This window comes from Mustela lutreola, chromosome 8 (assembly GCF_030435805.1).
Source record: "Mustela lutreola isolate mMusLut2 chromosome 8, mMusLut2.pri, whole genome shotgun sequence".
Taxonomy (NCBI): Eukaryota; Metazoa; Chordata; class Mammalia; order Carnivora; family Mustelidae; genus Mustela; species Mustela lutreola.
In genome coordinates this window covers 129,402,502-129,422,709 of record NC_081297.1, presented here as the reverse complement: position 1 = coordinate 129,422,709, position 20,208 = coordinate 129,402,502, and the positions used below count along the sequence as shown (strand labels likewise).

General features: G+C 45.3%; 1 protein-coding gene across 19 annotated transcripts in view; it reads left to right on the top strand.

The window, feature by feature from the left end:
* The window catches only part of ANKS1B (ankyrin repeat and sterile alpha motif domain containing 1B), a 1,139,726-nt gene that overhangs the window by 1,094,792 nt on the left and 24,726 nt on the right, over positions 1–20,208 (top strand). For 18 of the 19 annotated variants that reach the window (XM_059186617.1, XM_059186610.1, XM_059186607.1 and 15 more), the window contains 2 exons: positions 8,421–8,507; positions 16,329–16,466. In XM_059186617.1, the coding sequence (XP_059042600.1) occupies positions 8,421–8,507; positions 16,329–16,466 (225 nt within the window). Of the gene's footprint in view, positions 1–7,498; positions 7,541–8,420; positions 8,508–16,328; positions 16,467–20,208 lie in introns of those variants that run through there. The other variant, XM_059186618.1, reaches the window with a different exon arrangement.

Genomic DNA, 20,208 nt, shown 5'->3' with positions numbered 1-20,208 from the left:
CTTAGGTCATTTGGAATCTTTTCAAATTATAACCAACACTGTGGGCAACATCCTTAGACCTGAATCATTTGCAGCTGGTCTGATTATTTCCTTAGAATGAGCCACTAAATGTAGCTTGGCTAGGCCAAAAGTATACCCATCTTGAAACTCTGGGGTTAAGTTGCCAAATTGCCTTCCCAAAAAATTGTTCCAGTTTACACTTCCAGAAGCAGTACACAAAAATGTGTTGATGTTTGCTTGTCCCATCTCTCAAGGGGATGTACTTAATATCCTGGATGTGCTCCTCATTGAGGGAGAACTGGGGGACTTTTATGAGAAACCATACATCTTCAGCGTGACCCCTGGGCTTATCAGCTCTGTCCGATCAACATCTATTCTAGATTTAACTCCAGAACCTATCTTTATGACCTGAACTCTTTATGTGAAGTATGCTTTATACTTTCACAGCCCCTGAGAAACTATGAAAGAGGGACGCCTGGGTGGCTCAGTTGGTTGGACGACTGCCTTCGGCTCAGGTCATGATCCTGGATTCCTGGGATCGAGTCCCGCATCAGGCTCCCAGCTCCATGGGGAGTCTGCTTCTCTCTCTGACCTTCTCCTCGCTCATGCTCTCTCTCACTGTCTCTCTCTCAAATAAATAAATAAAATATTTTAAAAAAAAAAGAAACTATGAAAGATTAAGTAATTCTTGTTATTTCCTCTGAAGACCAAGAGCTGTAACTAAGTGCTAACTAAGGAGTTTTGGAGATCGCTTGTCAAGAGGAGGATAGTGTGATTTGATAAATTAACTGCTCTCTGAATTAATGTAGGACGCAGTACAACGGAGTTTTCGTGCATAGCAGCGGAAAACAGTTCTGACAGTGACTTTCAATCAAAAATCAACTATTTTAAGTGCAGAAGTTTTCAAACTGTGGTAGCAGCAGCAGCATCATTTATTTATTATAAATGCAAACTCTTTGGCCCTACGTCACTTACTGTCTTAGTTTGTTCAGGCTGCTGTAATAAAAATACCACATTACAGGCAGAAATTTGTTTCTCGGGGTTCTGAAGGCTGAGAAATCCCAAGGTCAAGGTGCTGGTAGATTTGGTGCTGGGTGATGGCCCTCTTCCTGGCTCATTTACAACCTTCACTGTACGCTCTCACAGTGCAAGAGGCCTCTCTTATAAGCCCACTAACACCATTCAGAGCTCTATTCTTACAACCCGAACATCTCCCAGAGGCCCCACCTGCTCATATATTGGGGATTAGGACTCAACATTAGAAGTCTGGGGGAATCACAGACATTCAGCTCATGGCACCTACTGAATCAGAAACTCTAGGTGTGGAGCCCAGGATCTCGTTATTTAACAAGCCTTCCATGGGATTCCAGCACTCAAAAAAGCTTGAGAAGCACTGCCTTGGTCCGCTGGGCATTCCTGTTAGGTCTGCTGTGTAGACAGGCTGCCCTGGTAGAAGCGTTCGGCCAGGGGGTAGAGATGGAGGGCATCGCCGTGCGCTGGGCTAGACCCGGCCAGAGCGTGTGAGTTACACTTGGCAGGGCAGGAGCCGAGTCTGTGCCCGAGGAATCGTTGGAGTGGCTGCCTGCCCACCGTCTGCTCTGGTCACATGGTCTGAGCAAGGCTCTGTTTTCACCTAGTCCTCACGTTGCATTCTCATGACCAGAAAAGCCCTTGAGAGGTCCTTGAGCCCCATTCCCCAGCCAAATGAGACTTACCCCTAAGTCATTAGTGACAAATGAGAGTCCACACTATTTTTAAAGATGCCCAGAGGGAAAAACTTCCAGCTGTCCCTAATAATCCTCCTGCCCTCCCAAGAATTCTTTCCTTCTCATCTGCATGCTTACAATTTGAACCGGTTTCCTAGTAGAAAAATGAACACCCAGCCCTTCCCTCCTTGAGCTGACAAATCACAGAGGTCTCTGAAGCTTTCCCATCCCATAGGAATCTCTTGGCCTATCTCCAATCATGTTTGTGGTTCTCTGAGTTCTTCTAAGGCTTTCATGCACAGCGCTGGGCACCAGGGCTCTCTGGAAAGTCTGCTGAGCTCTTCATGCGTTGAGAGGCTGGTACTGTGGTTCTTTCTTATAAAGCTGGCTTTGTGCTCGTTACCGTACATTAATTCATTTGCTTCTTCACTTAATAATCACAGACTTCAGCAGCTGTTAGATTGAACCCTGTGGAATTGCTGATATGTAGCTGGTTTTTTTTTTTTTTTTGATCCATAAAAATGGCCAGGTCATAGGGTTCAATCCAAGACCAGGTGCCAGTCGTCATGGGGGAGACAAGAAACAAATCAAGAAAGGGGTGGGCTATCCTCAAGGAACCCCCCCCCAGAGTTAGGGAAACAAACAATCCCAAGACCAGGACAGTTAACCCCAAGGGAGAGCAGCAGAGGTTCCCAGGTCAGGCCTGGGGAGCAAGAGACAGCCATTGTCTCTGAAGGTTGGAGGGGGCACATGAAGTTTTCCCAGAAAATGAATCCGAAACTGAGTTCCAAAGTGAATTTCACATGGCTGATCTGTGGTCTGCTCTCTACCTCTTATAATCTCTACAATGTATAACTAGTTTTGCTGAATACAAAATATGATACTCCTGGTTTTATACATTTTTTTACATCACTTGAAAGTCACTTAAGGCTACCAAACATAATTGTTTGATCTTATTTTAATTTACTTGCTGAAACTGAATACAATAATTAAGCTTTGAAACGAACTAAAGAAAATATTATATGGCAAAATTAATAGTTATGACTCAGCACTTGAATATCTAACTAGAAAGCATTCTCAGGGTAGCCATGTGTGGGTTAAAAATGTAAGTTAGAAGGCAATAGACCATCCGGAGATGTATTCCCCAGTCTGTGTTTAAAATACATTGGAAATGAGCAGAGTATTGTAAGAATGAAGGGTCGATGACATCCTCCCCATGGGCTGCCCCACTCTGTTTCCTCTTTGTACTGGTTGCGGGCACAAATGATTCTCATTAGGAACATAAACATCACTCCAGACTCAATCGCAACATTACAGCTCACAACTGAAGTGCTCCCTGTCGTAAACCTCTTTGCTCTCACTCACAGTTATGAAAGTCATGCTCTGAGACCAGAGCATCCCTGCAGCTCAAAAGGGTATTCTCATACTGTTGGTTCTGCATTAGAAAATGAGAAACTGTTTCTTTCCGGTGCATGCTAGAAGGATAAAACAAAAGCACTAATGGCAATTTCCGACTTGATACAAAGATTCTAAGCAATTCATAATTTATAAAAAGGAAAAGACAAAAGATGGTATTGCTTTCCTGGGTGAATCCAAAAAATCCCTCTTTAAAAAAAAAAAAATGTTGTAGAAGTGTTCAATTACTTTACCTGTTAAGAACGGTATCTCGGGTGCCCACCTGCAGATACAAGGGATATGGAATCCCTAGTCTGTGTAAAGCTTACAGAGAAACCCAAGCGCTAAATGTAAAGCTGGCTTTGCTGTTAAGATTCAGAAGTTGACTTTTAGTTTAGGTTTCAGAAATGTAGCATCCCTATATAACTAAATATTGTTTCTCTTGGAGCAGTGAAAGGATGACAATCTTATTTGGGGGAATTGTGAACAAAATACAATTGACTCTCACTATAATGCTTTTCTAGCAGGAGAGCAAGATGCTCTAAAGGTTAAGTTAATTTGGGGCATCCTGGGAGTATTCAGCTGCTAAGGTATCTGGAGGTCCTCATTACAAATCAGTCTCTCCTGTAAAGCTGGCACTGAAGGTGGGGGGCGGGGCAGAATTTGAGGACTGGGGGAAGCCTCTAAAATTCCATAGAGTGTGGCATAGGGGGAAAAAAATGGAAAGAAAAGAGAACCATAGCATAAGGTTTGCTCTGAGCATTTTACTGAAGAAGAGAATTCTGTTTATACAAATAAATAAAGCTCGAATGTTTTAACGTATGTACATATATGGGAGTATTAACTATTCAGAATCCCAGCAGAGCTTGCAGATAGATCATAGTGACCAGCATTGCCCAAGAGCAATTGCTTTGTAACTTGACCAGTGATGTCCAGCCTAGCTGCCTCTGTCCCTGGGAAGGAGAAGAAAACCGTAATTGCAACACGTAAGAGCAAGTGCAGACAATAGGATGTGGGCTGCCTATGATTGGACTGAAGCCCTTGCTCACTTTTTGATATCTGTAGAGCCTTCATAAAATGAAGTGGGCGCTTTATTGGATTTCTTGCCCCCCCCCCCGAATTATTCCCCCTGAAGACTCAGTGTATTTGCTTTCTTTCTATGTGTTTTCATCTTTGGTTAAAATAACATATGAAAAGACCTCTTTGAAAACTCTGTCCACCAACAGAAAATCCCCTGAAAGAGGTCGGATTTTTATCTCTTATAGAATTATAAATGCCTTAAAGAAGGAGCAAGTCATTGAAGGCCCGCCGAGTGCCTCTGTGGCCAGGCCCTCATCTTCTTGTCAAGGCGCTGAGCCGAGGGAGGTGCGGTGTGGACTCCCGACTGGGATGTGTGTACCCCCACATCCCCCGCAGCCAGGCACAGCCCACAGCACGGGCTGCGCCCGGATGGCCTCCAGTTAGGAAAGCAGGGATCCTGGGCACCCACAAAAGAAAAAAAAATGACTGTCTTTTAGATTTTCTTCTTTGTTCAGCATCGCTGAACATACGATGTAGAATCTTCCTATCGGGACAGAAGTCACCACTGATGCCCTCCTTCCAGCGGAAGAGCCCGCGTCCCCGCCGCCCTGTGCATCTGTCGCGCAAATCACCGCGCTCTTTCCTCTGCGGCCACCACTGTCCTCAGGCTGCTCTTCATAAAATCAGCAACGCGTTTTTCCCGTTGCAAACGTCAGGGATTTCACGCAGAAGACCCCATAAAAATAGCAGCCCCTCCGTGTGCCAGCCCCTGTGCTGGGCTTTTCCTCGGTGGGTGCCTGCGGCCGCGGGTGCCGCTCGCACCTTCTACGACAACTGCCCTCGGGGTCTGCTGTTCCGCGCTCAGCCTCCTGCCCGCTCTATTTCAGCCGCTCGGGCGGAGGCCTCTTCGCGCTCTTCTTGATGTTCACTCCTTGAGCCACCTCATCTGCTCCCATGTCCTCAGGCACCCCCTCGATGCGGATGGGGTTCTAGATCAGATGCTCTTTTCTCAATTCCCCTGATCGCCCCCCTGATTATCAAACTGAGCACGCAAGCGAGGGTTTCCTGCAAAAGCCTGTTCCCTGTAGTACCCGCTTATCTCAGCAAATGGCCCCTTCATCTGTGACGTCCTCTCGCTCTTGTGGCTTCCATGGCACATGGGTAGCAGAGCTGCTCGAGTCCTCATCTCTTCCATGACTGTGGCTTCCGCTCCAGCTCTGGTGCTTAGGGGTCTCGCGGTTGAGCTCGCACCTCCGGTTCCTGCCTCCAGGCCTCCAGCCTCAGCTGCTCCAGGGCATCCAATCACCAACCTTGTCTTTCTGCCACCCACCCCTTCCTTAAACACTTCCAGGGCATTCTGGCTTGGCAGAGTAAGTCACAAGCTTCCAAACCTACTGCACCAGCTCATTTCCACCAATTACCCAAACCCACCCTATTATTTCTCATTTCATGTGCATGTGGATTCTTCTGCCAGAACGTCCTCTTTGGGTACCCAGGAAATCCCTGTCCATCCTTTAAAAGCCAGCCCAGTCAGCCCCAGCAGGCAAATGGTGCTTGTTGAATGAGTAATGAAGACTTGCCCTGCTCTCCCCTGCAAAGTGAGCCTCTCTTTGCTCAGTACTCTGGAAGCCCCACATGCGTGTCACTGGTGCGTTTATCAGCGTTTGTTTTGCAGCTTCTCTGTGGTGTGTACCTCCTGTGCTGCCTCTTCCTCGCCCTGTCCCGCACAGACATCTTTCCCAACCCTCTCTCCCTCTGAGCCCAGGCACAAGGCTCCGAGTCTGCTCAACACAGCGCTTGGGACAGCCGCTTTCTGCATACTGTCATTTGCACACAATTTGAGGTCTGACCTGCCCTGAAGTAGACTCAGAGTTTTCCCAGCACAGTGGGCTGCCTATGATAACCACTCGGCTGCCGAATGGATAACAAATGGTTTTGCTTTTTCCTTTTTGGGGATTTTTCTTAATGCTAAATGTTGATATTTTCATCTTATGTTAGCTATATGTTACTTCACGGTATGGCTAGATCTGTCTGATAGAATGTATTCATGGCAAGAAACGAGCGCGGTAATTTGTTGAAATCCACTGTTATCTTTGCAAAGAATTCCTCACACATTCAGCTCACCCAGCCACTGTCCATGCCAGCCGTGGCTCTCTCCCTGTGCAGAGCTCAGCCCATGATTTTGCCTTAAAATCTATACACTGAATGTTATTTCTTCTAGCTTTACCTTTGATTTATCTTGCACACTTTTTAAAAAAGACTTTATTTATTTATTTATTTATTTATTTGAGAGGGAGGGGAGAGAGGAGGTTGGGGGGCAGAAGAAGAAGGAGATGCAGACTCCCTGCTGAGCGGGGTGGGGGGAGGGGGCGTGGCAGCTGGAGCCCGGGACTCGACTCCGATATCATGACCTGAGCTGAAGGCAGATAATGGCTCAACTGACGGAGCCACCCTGGCACCCCTATCTTGTACACTTTTAAGAATTGTTTGGATAAAGCATTAAAAAGATAAAAGTGTCTAAATTTCTTTGGCAGGGGGCCTAGGTGGCGCAGTCTATTAAGTGTCTGCCTCCGGCTCAGGTCCAGGTCCTGGGATGGAGCCCCACTTCGGGCTGTCTGTTCAGTGGGGAGTCTGCTTCTCTCTCTGTGACACCCCCTGCACCGCCTATGCTCTTTCTCTCACACAAAAATAAATAAATAAAATCTTTAAATCTCTGGCAACCGCAAAAGAAAACTAGCAAGTTCGAGTAATTTTAAAACTAGTTAAAAAGCAACTCAGGAGAAAGGCTTTTTTTCTATACTATATGAAACTTTTAATAAATACTAAATAGTAACATTCTTACTGATCCGTCATCTCTATCTTTGAAACAAGTGGAGTGGCTATCCAAAAGATGCATCAAAACAATCAGAGGAGAATGTGAAACCCCTTTTCCATGGCTCAAGTGAAAGATGTAACATTGTTTTTAAGCTCAGTGAGTTCCATTCACACTGTCCAACTAAAAGGCTTCTTTAATTCTGGTCACATTTTGGAATTTAAAAATGGAAAATTGGGTAATATTTTCTCCCAGTTCCCTTACTGTCCGTAAGACAGGTGGTTGGGGAACGCCCACAGTGGAAGGTTCTGGTGCGTCAGGCAGGAGGCTGTGTGGCACCATGAATGGTGATGAGGGGACAGGAAGGGAGAGATGGGGTCTGAAGAACCCTCAGCCACTCCTGCAAGAGAGGCTGTGCTCTATTGCGTTTACCCGTAAAGCCTGTTCTCCCTCTACCTTCTCAGGACTTTGTGCTGTCGGTGAATTATTGAAGTGGTTTCCTTACCTTCTTATGTATTTTCTCTCCTCTTTTGTTCCCACCTGTCTTCTCTGGAAAATCCATCAGGCTAACTGTCAGGTAGGTTCTTTTTGATGTTTAATGTGCTTATTAAGAGGAACCATAGTGGGGAATCAAGTACCCAGACTATTGGAGACCCGTGATGAATGATCAAACTAAACAGAAAAGGTACATCCTAAATTGTGGAGAAAGTTTGTGCACATGCATAAAACTCCCAGAGCTGCAGACTAGCGGCACATGAAGCCGGCCTGAGCATCTGTCCTAAGAACTTAGCCTGAGGAAATCTAGCGGCTCTAAATGATGAAGGAGGTTACCTGGACTGTCTGGTTTTGCTGTGGCTCAAAATACGGACAGTTCCGGAGGGCTTCGCTGTGGTAGGGGAGTATTCTGTCCTGCAGTGACCAGTGACACAGCGACAAATTCATCCGCTCTTCAGGATTTGGCCAGGTTCAGGAAAAATTCACAATGAGGTGCTTAAATCCCTCTTCTAACTACACGATTCAGACCTACATCGTGCCTTGGAGAAAAAGTGACTCTGGGAGAAAGGGGGAGTGGTGGACTTGTTTTGTTAATGCTAAACTCACCCGTGGAGTTAACTCTGACACGGTTTAACTCCAGTCAAAGAACGGTTGCTGGAAATCGCAGTGGGAGACAGGGCTGTTCGTTGATCCCTTTGGTGTCAGGGAAAAAGTTTTCCTTCACCCACGGGAAGTGGCAGAACAAGCTCTTTTTAGATTCTCAAGTGCAAGACACACGCTTTAGAAGCCCAAACCGTGGCTCAGCCTAAGAGAAGAGAGACATACATTTAAATTAGTGTGTTTGGTGTGTGTTTGATGTGTGTGCGTGCGTGTGTGTGTGCGTGTGTGTGTTGTTAAGTTGGGCTCATTTTTATCTTTTAAGAGGAGAAATTATGTGCTTCAGTTGCCATGCAACACAAACTGCTCTAACAGCTTTCTAATTTTAATTTCAGAAGTCCACAGAGCAAATGAAGAAGGTCCCCACTATTATTCTTTCGGTCTCTTATAAAGGAGTCAAATTTATTGATGCAACAAATAAGGTGAGTACCGCCCCTCTCTTTGGTTTGTCACGCCAGATACAGTCCTGGGCATATGATCTAAAATACTTTGCTCCCATCATGCCCAGCATTTCCCATTTTATTCATGTCCTGCCCCCCACCTTTCTGCTCCCTGAATGCATCTGTAGGTGTGTGAGCGCACACACACACACACACACACACTCATACATATACACAGAAGGGCACGTTGCATCTGGGGATTTCATCTAAGATTCCTATACATGTTTTGCTTTTTCTGTGTGCTTCTCTAATAGACTGTGGCCATTTAGTATCTGGCCCTTTGGATCTGGAGAACATTACAACAGAAAAAAAAAAAAAAAAAGTCACGTATGTAATGAAAATGTAGCATTGTCATCGTTCCGCCATCAGAGGAAAATATTACTGGCCAAAGGACCAGGACATTTGTCTTCCATTTCTCTAGCGACATCTATATCCTTTCTTTGGATTCAGTGAACACCTGACGCAAGGAACACATTCTCTGCCTTTTGTATCTTCTAATTGCGTTTATTCTCAGCTATTGAGACAGAGGAGAGGATTTTGACTGTATTTTCTTAAGAGACACAATCAGAAAAAAAAGCTCAAGGCATGCTGTGACTTTGCACTCACAGTGGAAACAGTTCATGAGCTCTGAGGTCAAGTGCGAAGAGCCAGGCTGCATTTTACTTAAGTGTTTAGAGTCCCTTTCTTGGTGACGATGACAGAGCACCAGGGCTAGACTAGAACGCGTGGGTGTGACTACGGTCACTCTCCATAAACAACCAAATCTGACCAGTTCCTCCTCACAGAACCCCCCGATGTCCACGTGTTTTATTCCTATATCCTCCCAACTGACAAACTGTAGAAAGGTCCCCGTTGGTGAGTACCATTTATTTTCTGGACCCCCTACGGGGTTCCCCTAATTGTACTCACTCTAGTTTGGAGAAAAGGACTCAAAGTCATGGAAGAGGTGGACTAAACAATAGTTAACTTAGGGCCAGGGCAACTGGATTTAGACACCGAGGTGGGGGGGTCCCACGGGCGGTGAATCCTGGGTGGCTATAATAACCTGAGCATTGGAATCTGCCAGTTCTGGGGTTTCCTGGTGTATCCGACAAAACAGGGAAGATAGCTGTGTCAGCATTCAGACAAGCCCAGCCTCCCTGGGCCTACTTAGAACAACCTCCCAGTTTTAGCAATGGTTCTGAAACCTGGACGGAAAGCTTACAACCCAGCACGATAGGGCAGGCTGATCTTTCCAAAGCACGGAGTCGGATGCCTTGTGGGAAATGATAGTTTCAACTGTTGTGTGATCACACTGTGGAGATCGTCATCAGGAAAATCCCAACTGATTTGCTTTCTTTATTAGTTGGAAGCAACTTTTAGTGACTGGTGCACAAACTTTATCCTTAAATTATAGTCAGTTGGTTTTTAAAGTTCCAGAACATTATGGAATTCTCATTGACAACACCATTACTGTCACTGTTTCTAAGGTTCAAGAAAGGCTTTGGCATCTGGGTGTTTTCCCTAACCTGGAGCAACTCTCTCCTTCCATTTGCATTTGAAAACCATGAATAGCAATATATTTTTAGTATCAAGAGTTTGACACTTCCTTAGATTAACCACCTCAGGAGTCTTAGAGTCTAACAATTTCTAAACAAGTGGTATTTGCCCTGAAAAGTGCCCAGAGTCTTAAGGCTGTCATTCTGTGGAGCTGGTGCTGTGACCTGCTGGGCCTGTATTAGCAGCAGCTTCTTGAATCTGCTCTCCCTGTCTTGCTGCATTTGGCTTGTGGACACATCAAGGGCTACAGAACCTGATCCTCCCATACCTTGAGGAGACATTTCTGCTTTAGTTGCCAATAATGAGATGAGTTTTCCACAAATGCCTGCTCACACGTGGCTGTTGTGTGGAAGTGTGAGCACTGACCAATACACAGAAGATAGTCCTGTGTGACTAGAAACACTAAAGAGGTCAGCATAGCGCTCGAGGTCTTGGAGGTGGTCCCCAGCGTATTTGCAGAATCTAGAGGAAAGGCAAAATGCCTGTGTTGGTGGCAGGCAAAACCAGTCTCTCTCCAATGCCTCGTGCCTGGTGGCTTTTTCAGGAATCGGGGGACATCGACTTCTACACTGACAAGTGTACAGTGTCCCCTCCCAGTGTCTGCAGTGTGGCCGAACTAGCCCGATAGAACAGTGGAGAGGGAGAGAGTGGGTGACTCAGGGCCACAGTGTGGCCGTTGGTGTGTGAGAAGCCAAGGCAGAGAGATCGGATTAGAGCAGCAGAAGAAAGAAAGAGTGCTGGGCTGCACAGGTGGGAGTTGAGTGCAGAAGGCCGAGAAGCACCACCACCAGCCAGGGCTGAAGGACCGGTTCTGAAAGGCCTCGAGGCTGCATTGTTGAAGGGCCGTTCTCCGGCTGTGTTGTGAGGGGAGCTGCGCTCCGACAGCCCGGCCCCGGCAGTGCCCGCTGAGCCCCGCTAGGCCGCCCAGTTCTGGAGCAAAGGCCGACCTCGGATTAGCGCTCACTGTGGGAGAGGAGCGCAGCGCTGAACTCCAGAGGCCTGCTTTCTGTTTGCCCCCGGGGACCCCTGCCCTGGGAGGCCTTGTCTTGGGGAGCCGCTTTGGTTGGAAGGACTTGAGAAGCACGCGGCTACTTGAAGCCTTCACAAGATGAAGGGCTAGAGGCCGCTAAGCCTGCAAGGAGGCAGAGCCAGGAGTCACACCTTCGTATTCATATTTGATGCTTTCACTGTGCTTTCTTCCTAAGCGGCCCTCGCCGGCTGCTGCAGGGCTCACTCTCTCCCTGCCTGCAGAGCTGGAGGTGCTTGTTCTACCAGACAGCGCAGGGACAGTAACAGAAGGCCTCAGGTCTCTGCTAAGTGACTGCCCTGCAGTCCTACAGCCAGCTGGTCATGGGGACGGGCTGAACCCTGACCCGACCTCCCCACCCCCTAACCGAACACGGCCGCTGTCCCTCCACCGCCACCGGCCAGTTTGCAGTATGCTGCTCCAACGGAACTGTGACCCCTGTTAGGCCAGAAAAGATGAGCCCTCTAGCAAAGCACTTCTCTCCTTTCAATCCAAGAAATCCAGGACTTCGGCTGCTCTGTGGGGAAGGGCTAGGTACCTAGACAGAAACTTAGAAACGTATTGCCTAGAACTTAGGAAACAAATCGAACCACTAGTCCTGATTTAAGAAGGGTGAACAGAAAGTAGTCTTGAATTCAAAATGGAACTTGGAATAGACCTAGTCCTAAAATGTTGTAGATAGGGCACAGCAGCTTTCTGGAGATCCACAGCCCAGAGAGAACTCTAGTGAGGCCTTCGGCCCAGAGGTCTCTGACAGTTTGGTTATAGCCTTGTATTCAAACCAGCAGCATCTTGCAAGAAGTGGCACAGCCCCACACCCAGTGTGTGGCAAAGAGTGACCTGCATTTTGCCTTCCCGCCCGCCCTGACTCCTTCCTCAGTCTTCCCATCCAGCTAAATTAGGAAGAGTGCAGCACTGGGGTTTGGTTTCTGTTTGTTTGCTTTTTGAATGCCAACTTCAAACAGGGCTTAGGCTGTTTTTTAAGCACAAAATAATTCAGAACATTTGCTTAAACAAGTGCTCGCTCTTTTTCTTCCTTTTTTTTTTTTTTTTTTTAATAGCACATACTTCTCTTTCCAAAAAGCTCAGAGTCAAATTAAGAGCGCATTAAGCATGTGTGCTGTTCTCATCTGCATCAGCCTCCCCACGGGTCCTCTCCAGGAGGGTCCTCTCCAGCTGGGGCTGCTGCCTCTGTTTCGGGTACTTTCTCTGAAGTTCTCCCAGAGAAGGCCTGGCCTGAGGAGGGGGACTCAGGAGAAAGGCCCTGCCTGGCAGAGCCAGGAGTGAGGGAAGTGGGGAGAGGCTGACTCCTAGGTCACACACCCTTCTGAGAACCTTTCTATTAACTGGCTGGACCACACACTTGTCCTCTATACCCACAAGGCAGGCCCCGGTTTAGCTGTTTCTCAACATGATGAAAGGCAAAAGACAAGAAAAACAGTCTGTCCCTGTTGCAAGTACTGAGCTGCCAAACTTTCCGTCCCAAAGAAGGGGTGGCATGAGCCCCTCCTCCCTCTTTGTTTAGAGCCTTTTAAAAGCTCTAGTCTCCTTAGAACATGCCTTGATATGGAGGCTGAGCAACAGAAGTGGAGTCTGTTTTAAACGAAGATGCATCACCTGTTCCTTATGTGGACATCCACTGTTCATTTACGGAGGAGCCACTAACTGATGCGTGGCAGATGGTAGAAAGAATGAGTTCCTCCTTGACATCTTCTCCAAGGAGGAAACCAACCGTCCAGTCTCCAGCTGTAGTGTCCTTGGTCTCGGACGCACCTTCCGCATGGAGAGCTGGCCTCGCTGTTCTGGGAAGATAGTGCAGAGGGAGGACAAGCTCTCAGGGCTTCATGACATTCCAGCCCCATGGGTGGATCAGAAAGTTCTGTTCCAAAGTGCCTCTTGACATAGGCTATCGATACGAACTGACTTAACTGCATACAACAGTTAAGATGATTACACATCAGTTATTCTTAACTGAATATAGAATACATTTGTTAGCCTGCCTTCCCTCTGGACCACAGCAAGAGAGGAGTAAAAGTTTCCGTAGGGGGAGGGGAGGCTGATTTGGAAACATGGAGCAACACAGAGGAGGGCAGCTAAAAGATAGCCCTGGGCTCCTGGGGGTAGAGAAGTGGGAGATTCCAGAAAATGAGGGGAAGGGCAGGAAAGACAGTAAGGATGTCTCAGTCCGTTTGGGCTGCTATAACAAATGACCAGACTGGGTGGCTTAAATAATAAGCATTTATTTCCTACAGTTCTGGAGGCTGGGAAGTCCAAGGTCAAGTCACCAGCAGATTCAATGTCTGATGAGAGCCCATAACCTGGCTCACAGACGGCATTTTCCTTCTGTGTCTTCACGTGGCAGAGAGCTAGCGAGGTCTCTCTTCTCTTGTAAGGGCATGAATCCATCATGAGGGCCACACCTTCAGGACCTGATCACCTCTCAAAGGCCCCACCTCCAAATACTACCACATCAGGGCTTAGGATCTCGGGATCCCTAAGATTTCAAGCTATGAATTTGGAGAGGACACAGACATACAGTCCGTAATAAAGAGAGCTCTCCAAAGATATCCTTTACCTACTTTACTGTTTTGCCCAGGGCCATGATGCTGCCACACGTCATTGAAGATCATTGGCAAGTAGCATCTTGTGAATTGGCAAGACACAGGGAATTCAACGTACTAAAAATCACAGGGCATTTTTTTCACTGTAGTACTTTCCCCAGAAGTTGATCTTCAGTCTACCGTATGCTAGCAAAAGATCTCAGGAACACAAAATGCCAATTTAGTTTAAAAAAAAAAAAAAAACTGGAGCCAATAATCTATTTCTGGTGACAGTGGATCATGGATAGGTGACCCCTAATCCACACTCCCCAAGGTAACGGCAGCCCCCCATTAAAATGACGGCGGAGGCTCTCAGCACTTGCTAACATCTTTTCTGTGAAGGCTGTAGATTCTGAAATTCATTTTAAGACTCACTAGTTCTTAATTTAGTTTTCTACTTGAAGAATTGCTACCTGAATGCCAGAAGAAGATCAAGACCTTCTAGTTGGAAACTGTGTCTTGCAATAGGATGTTACTTGTTTATGGAATTCTAGTTTCAAATTGAGTTATTTTTGATGGTGCACTGCCTATCATGTCAACATACAGGGCCACAGTGAAGAATGCCTTAATTTAATTTTCTTTTATGTGTTAATTCTGTAATTGCTTCCCGACCACACAGCTCCGTAGAGCAAGGGACATGAAGTACTTGTTGGGGGTGCTGGCAGGGAAGGACATTTTGTAAGCGTTTTTAGGCATTGATGGGTATACGTGGAACATTTTATGGCCAACAGGTTATTTAAGACTGTGCAATTAAGAAATAATTAGCATAACTAACGTAGAAAAGGTTTTAGATCTCTGACAACTGCAAAAAATAACATACATGGGATACGATAAGATAAAAAAATGATTGCATAGTTCTGTGATTTTTTTTTTCTCTTTTTAAAAACATCTGTGTATCAAAAGAAATTTCTAGCAGGGTTTGCCGCCACCGCAATGCTCCTTGGTTATGTTGTGCTTCAGAGTAATGATACTTAAACCTTTCTTCATTTGCCTTCCACCAGTTGCTCCTAGATGCCCACTGGCAGGGAGATAGCATGAAGAAATGCTGGAGAGAAAAAAGTGAAATGCTATTAAACCAGGAAGTGGGGCTGAGCTCCATAGTCAGGCAGCTTTGCATTGGCGTCCTAGCTCTGCCACCTGCCCTGCATAAGGCACTTACCCCAGTACCATTTTCCCCACCTGTGAGATGATAAGAAGAGCCACAGCACCCACTCGTAGTTCAGCACGGTGGGTGGAGTTAGTAAGGTGTTGTCGTCGTCAGGCCGGGCATCCAAGACCGGAAGGATGCAGAGCGGTTGTTCCCTCATCCCACCTCTTGTCCTCAGCCTCCCCAGAGTCTGCGAGAGCGAGCACCTTGAACTGCTGGTGGGGATGCAAACTGGGGCAGCCACTATGGAAAACAGTACGGAGGTTCCTCAAAAAGTTAAAAAAAGAACTACCGTCTCATCCACTAGTTCCACTACTGGGTACTTAGCGGAAGAAAACCAAAACACTAATTCAAAGGGATACATGCACCGCTATGTTTATTGCAGCCTTATTTACAGTAGCCAAGGTATGGAAACAACCTGAGAGTCTAAAGATAGGTGAATGGATAAAGTCTGCGTGTGCTACATGTGTACACATCCACGACGGGGTGTTGCACAGCCGTAAAAAGGATGAGATCTTGTCATTTGCAACAGCACAGAAGGACCTGGAGGGTATTATGCTAAGTGAAGTAAGATCAAAAAAGACAAATACCATAGGGTTTCACTCGTGTGGAACCTAAAAAATAAATGAATAAACAAAAAGCAGAATCAGACCTATAAATATGGAGAACAAACAGGTTTTCAGAGGGAAAGGGGGGTGGATGGGCAAAATGGGTGAAGGGGTGTGGAAGATACAGGCTTCCAGTTATGGAGTGAATAGGTCCTGGGAATAAAAGGCACATACGAGGGAATGTAGTCCGTGACACTGTAACGGCATTCCATGGTGACAGATGGCACCTATGCTTGCGGTGAGCCTATTACAGCATTCAGAGACGTTGAATCGCTGTATTGTACACCTGAAACTAATGTAACATTAAGTGTCAACTATCCTTTAAAAAACTGTTTTAAAGAACGAGCACCTTGATGCTTCCAGCTGCCCACTTCCTTCTATACCTGTCTTGGCTCTGGGGCAGTGGGGGGTGGGGAGCACAGGAAGTGAGGAGCGAGATGGGGAAGGGCTTCCTGAGCTCCTTGAGACAGAGTTTCTCCCTGCATGCAGAGTGTGACAGGTGATCCTTTCCAGACAGAATTAGCAGGAGGCAGCAGTGCCTATCTATAGGTGTATATGGGGAATGAAAACCATAAAATGCTTAGTAACTACTGTTTTTTAAAAAAGCGTGTCTGTCACCCAGAGGGCTTCTGCTCACAGCACCTGGTGAGAACCACTGCTACAGGATATGACTACCTTAAGTTGTTTTTAATTAAACGAAAACATTCCTTCCAGACCTGGTATACTGTTGCCCACAGGTAGCCTGTTGTGTCACTTTGAATGTTGCTGGTCTAGAACATTCTGGAAAGGGGGAATGCAACGGATTCTCAAGTCATTTGCCTTGGTTCTAAAATACGCTGGCTTGCAAAGGAAAACAACCGTCATTTATTTCATTTATTCCAGAACATAATTGCTGAGCATGAAATTCGTAATATCTCCTGTGCTGCCCAGGACCCGGAAGACCTCTCAACATTTGCTTACATCACAAAAGATTTGAAGTCCAATCACCACTACTGTCACGTGTTTACTGCCTTTGATGTGGTGAGTACTGTCTTTGGACAGATAAAACATTTCACCAAATTTACCTGCAGTTTGTTGAAAGCTTAACTTGCAGTTAAGATACTTGGCTTGTCTCTCAAATGTCAAGGTATACCTAAGGTAGGACATTTTGCAGACTCGGTTTCCCTGAGCTTTTCCCTGTTGTCAGTCATCCATTAAATTTAGAACCCTGCTTCTATTTGGTGTCCGAATTGCTGTTGTTCAACTACTAACTTCACGTTTCAGATTTGACAAATCCTGTCTTCCTTTGGTACCAAAGCATAATAATGCCTGTTGGTTTCTCTGGCGGCCACTTGTAAATAGTAGGGTGTAGCCATCTAGGTTTGTTGGGAAGAAAAGTAATTTCAGTGCCTCAAACGTGATTTGTGGTCTTCTCTATTGAAAGGTAGTCAAACAAATTAGACACTTACAAATAATAATTGGGAACACCAAGGTTTGGTCTATTTGCTTATTCAAAAGTTAGTCTCGTAATGACATACTTAAGTATTACACTTATGGTCCTGTTTGTCATTAGTCTAAATATTAGCCCTTTACTACAGACACGAGAAATGAAAGCAATTCTAGACAACAAGTGTTCCTTGAAGAAAGGTAGATAGATACCCTCAATGTGGTATGAATTCTTGACAGTATCTCTAATACAGTACATTGGGCATTCTGTATTTGAAGCAGATAGAACACATATGGTTTCAACCATGAAATAATTTGTAATCAGAAGAATTATTAAAATGTAGCTCATCAGTGTGTTTGAAATATACATATTTGAAGAATTACACAGTAAGTGCAATATAATGTGTTCTTAGAAGGCCAGCCCACAGTTCAGTGTCATGGGTTGAAACTTCTTGGAGCATTCTTTGTGAGCTCCGACTAACAGCCAAGGACCAAAGATTCCCATAATCCAAAATACACACCATTCTAAGGTCCATTAGGCTCATGCCCAGAGTATTTGTATCACCCTGCAGGTGGCTCATCTCTTTCAGTTTTGGCAGAATGAAAACAGGAAAAAATGTTCATGTGCTTTAAAAAAAAAAAATCCCTTCTATTTGGGTAGGTATGTGAAAAATAATATAAAAGTGGTATGGAGTAATAGTAATAACAAAAAAGCAAAACCCACAAAAGCTGCTTCGAATATCTGGTTGTGTCTGTTTGCTTGAGATCCATGGTGTTGATTAAGGTCATTTCAGCATTAGGTTTCTGGTGCCTTAAATATAACTCCCCATTCTTGAGAAATGCCATTATTTCTGTAAGCGCAAAATTCCGTTCTCTCCATGCAAATTTTGGTTCGCGTGGAACACCTTTCACTGAGGCAGTTGGGCTAGTGTCCTGGAAAGAATGGGCAGATCAGAGTTCACACCGCAGCTCTGCTTCCTGCGCCCTAGTCTTGGACGAGTTGCAGGACTTTCCTGAGTCCTGACTTCCTTTGTCTATAAACCAGGTGCAGAATGTGTACCTTGTGGGTTTTCATCAGGATTAAAATGAAGGAACACGTGGAGAATGCCTCCTAAGTAACAGGGGTTCGATGTTCACTCCTTCCCTACCTCTTCCCTCTCTTTGCCTACTGACAGCACGGTTGGCAGCCCGGTCCCACTAACCACCGTAACATAGACCTGCCACAAGTGTGTTTATGATCCAGAGCTTTCCCACTGCTCTTATAAAAGAACTGGGGAAAAAAATGGAAGTAATAAATAAATAAAACAGAAACAAGAGAAAGAAAATATTGACTCCGCAGGCCTTGGAATGGCGTATTGCCTCCATACAGTGTTTGCACTGAATGCCAGGGTTAAGACTGTGATAGCCTTCAGGAGGAATTCCAGCTTTTCACTGACTACTGCAGCATTTCTCTGTAAGTTGGTTTTTAAAGTAATATATAACTGGCCTTTATAATCATACTCCAAATAATATCCTATGTTCAAACTAAAATTGATTCCTGTGGGCCAAGGCCCCCTTGAGTTTTTAGCAATGTATGTGTGATTCCAGGATACTGAAGCAAAATGTGGGGGAAAAATAGTCAACTGTTTAGTTTTAGGATCAACATGATGTCCCTGATACATTTGGAAGCATGTAGAATATGGCCTCATCTTTTATCTTTCCACCCAGATGTTTGATTGATGGTAGACCTCCACAGGCTTAGGATTCTGGTATCCACTCCAAAGGATTTTCATCATATACCACCAATCCACCATTTTAATCCTCTCTAGGTGAACACAGTTTGTCTGACTTCAAAAATAGCAACAAAGGCCATCAGGCTTGACCAGACTTTAGCAATTTTGAGATTCAACAAGCTTTGCTGCACCAAAAAAACAAAAAACAAAAAGCAAAAAAAACCTTTTTGAGCATAGATTTTGTACCTTTACATAGGGCAGTTCGATATTCAGTCTAGTCTTGAAGCTTTAAAATTTTTTTGATATGAGTCATTCTCCTAGGTTGCCCAAATGGCAAAAAAAAGAAAAAAGGAAAAAAAAAGAAAGAAAGAAAGGAAGGAAAGGAAAAGAAAGGAAGAAAGAATGCCTTAAGTATACATTTTATCTTTTAGCTGATATACATGCATACATATACATTTTTATTGCAAAATTATTGCTGCTTTAACCCTTGTTTACAGGTCTAAAAATGTTTTTATGAATATCTGCTATCATTGAGAAAGGTCAGTGATGTGTAGAACACTTCCAGCTTGTGGAGAGTTAGATTGGAAATTCAGAGTATTTTCCCACAGAAATCCTGTGGTCTGGGAAGGGAGGCCCAAGTCCCCCCACAAATCTACCAAGTGAGTTGAACATAGTTCATTTACAAAGGGACACTGCTGCTCCTTTAATATGCTCAAATGCCGGGAGGGGGAAAAGTGCGCCATGTCCCCCAAGTTCATCAGGCTGTTGAGCCTTTTTCGGAGAGCACCTTGCAAGGGTGGCATTCTACAGAACATACTTTAGGAAATGTTATACTTTAGGATTTCTAAGCCTGTTTCCATTAGAATCTATGCTAATTTCAGCTTGTGATAGTTTCAGTTTTAGATGACAGGTAGATGAAAAGAAGACCGGAGAAAAAGCGGAATTCGGGGGCAGGTTCCCATGTAAAAAGCTGGTATGTACCTACTGGCAAGCACCTGACCTCCTTTCATTCCAGACTCTCGCTGTCATGACAACAAGAAAACATCTCGTCCACTGCAGAACAGAGGCTTCCCAAACCCCATCTTCGAGGCAGTGAGAACTTAGGGGATGAGGCAGCAGTAGGACTGGGTAGCAGAGAAGGAGGTGTCATGATCTCCAATGGCCGAGGGGGAATACCATGCAGCGAGAACTGCCAAGGTTGGGGGGAGGAGAGAGATGAGTGTTTCACTGGCCACGAAATTCCAAACCTGTTGGGATCATCCTTAGAAGGCTGCTATGAATACAAAACAGATATAACCAAGGTAACTTGGAAACTGTCATCTTCTATATACTGTTCACTCCATCCAGATTTCTAAGTAATAGAGTGAGATAGGTCAGAAAGATTTTAACGCATACTCTGTGGGACTAGCAGGTTTATTGCAAAAATCTAGAAAGGACTTCATTCAGTTGTTTTAAAATATGAAAGTTTTTTTTTAATGGCCTTCAAAGCCATGACTGTTGCCAGACCCTTGCAAATTCTCATTTCTCTTTAAAGAATGTTTGCAGTCTTTGATATTCTTTTTTCTCTTACGTGCAACTCCCAAATTCTGTAATCTTCAGTGCGCAGCACGCGGTACGGCTCCGAC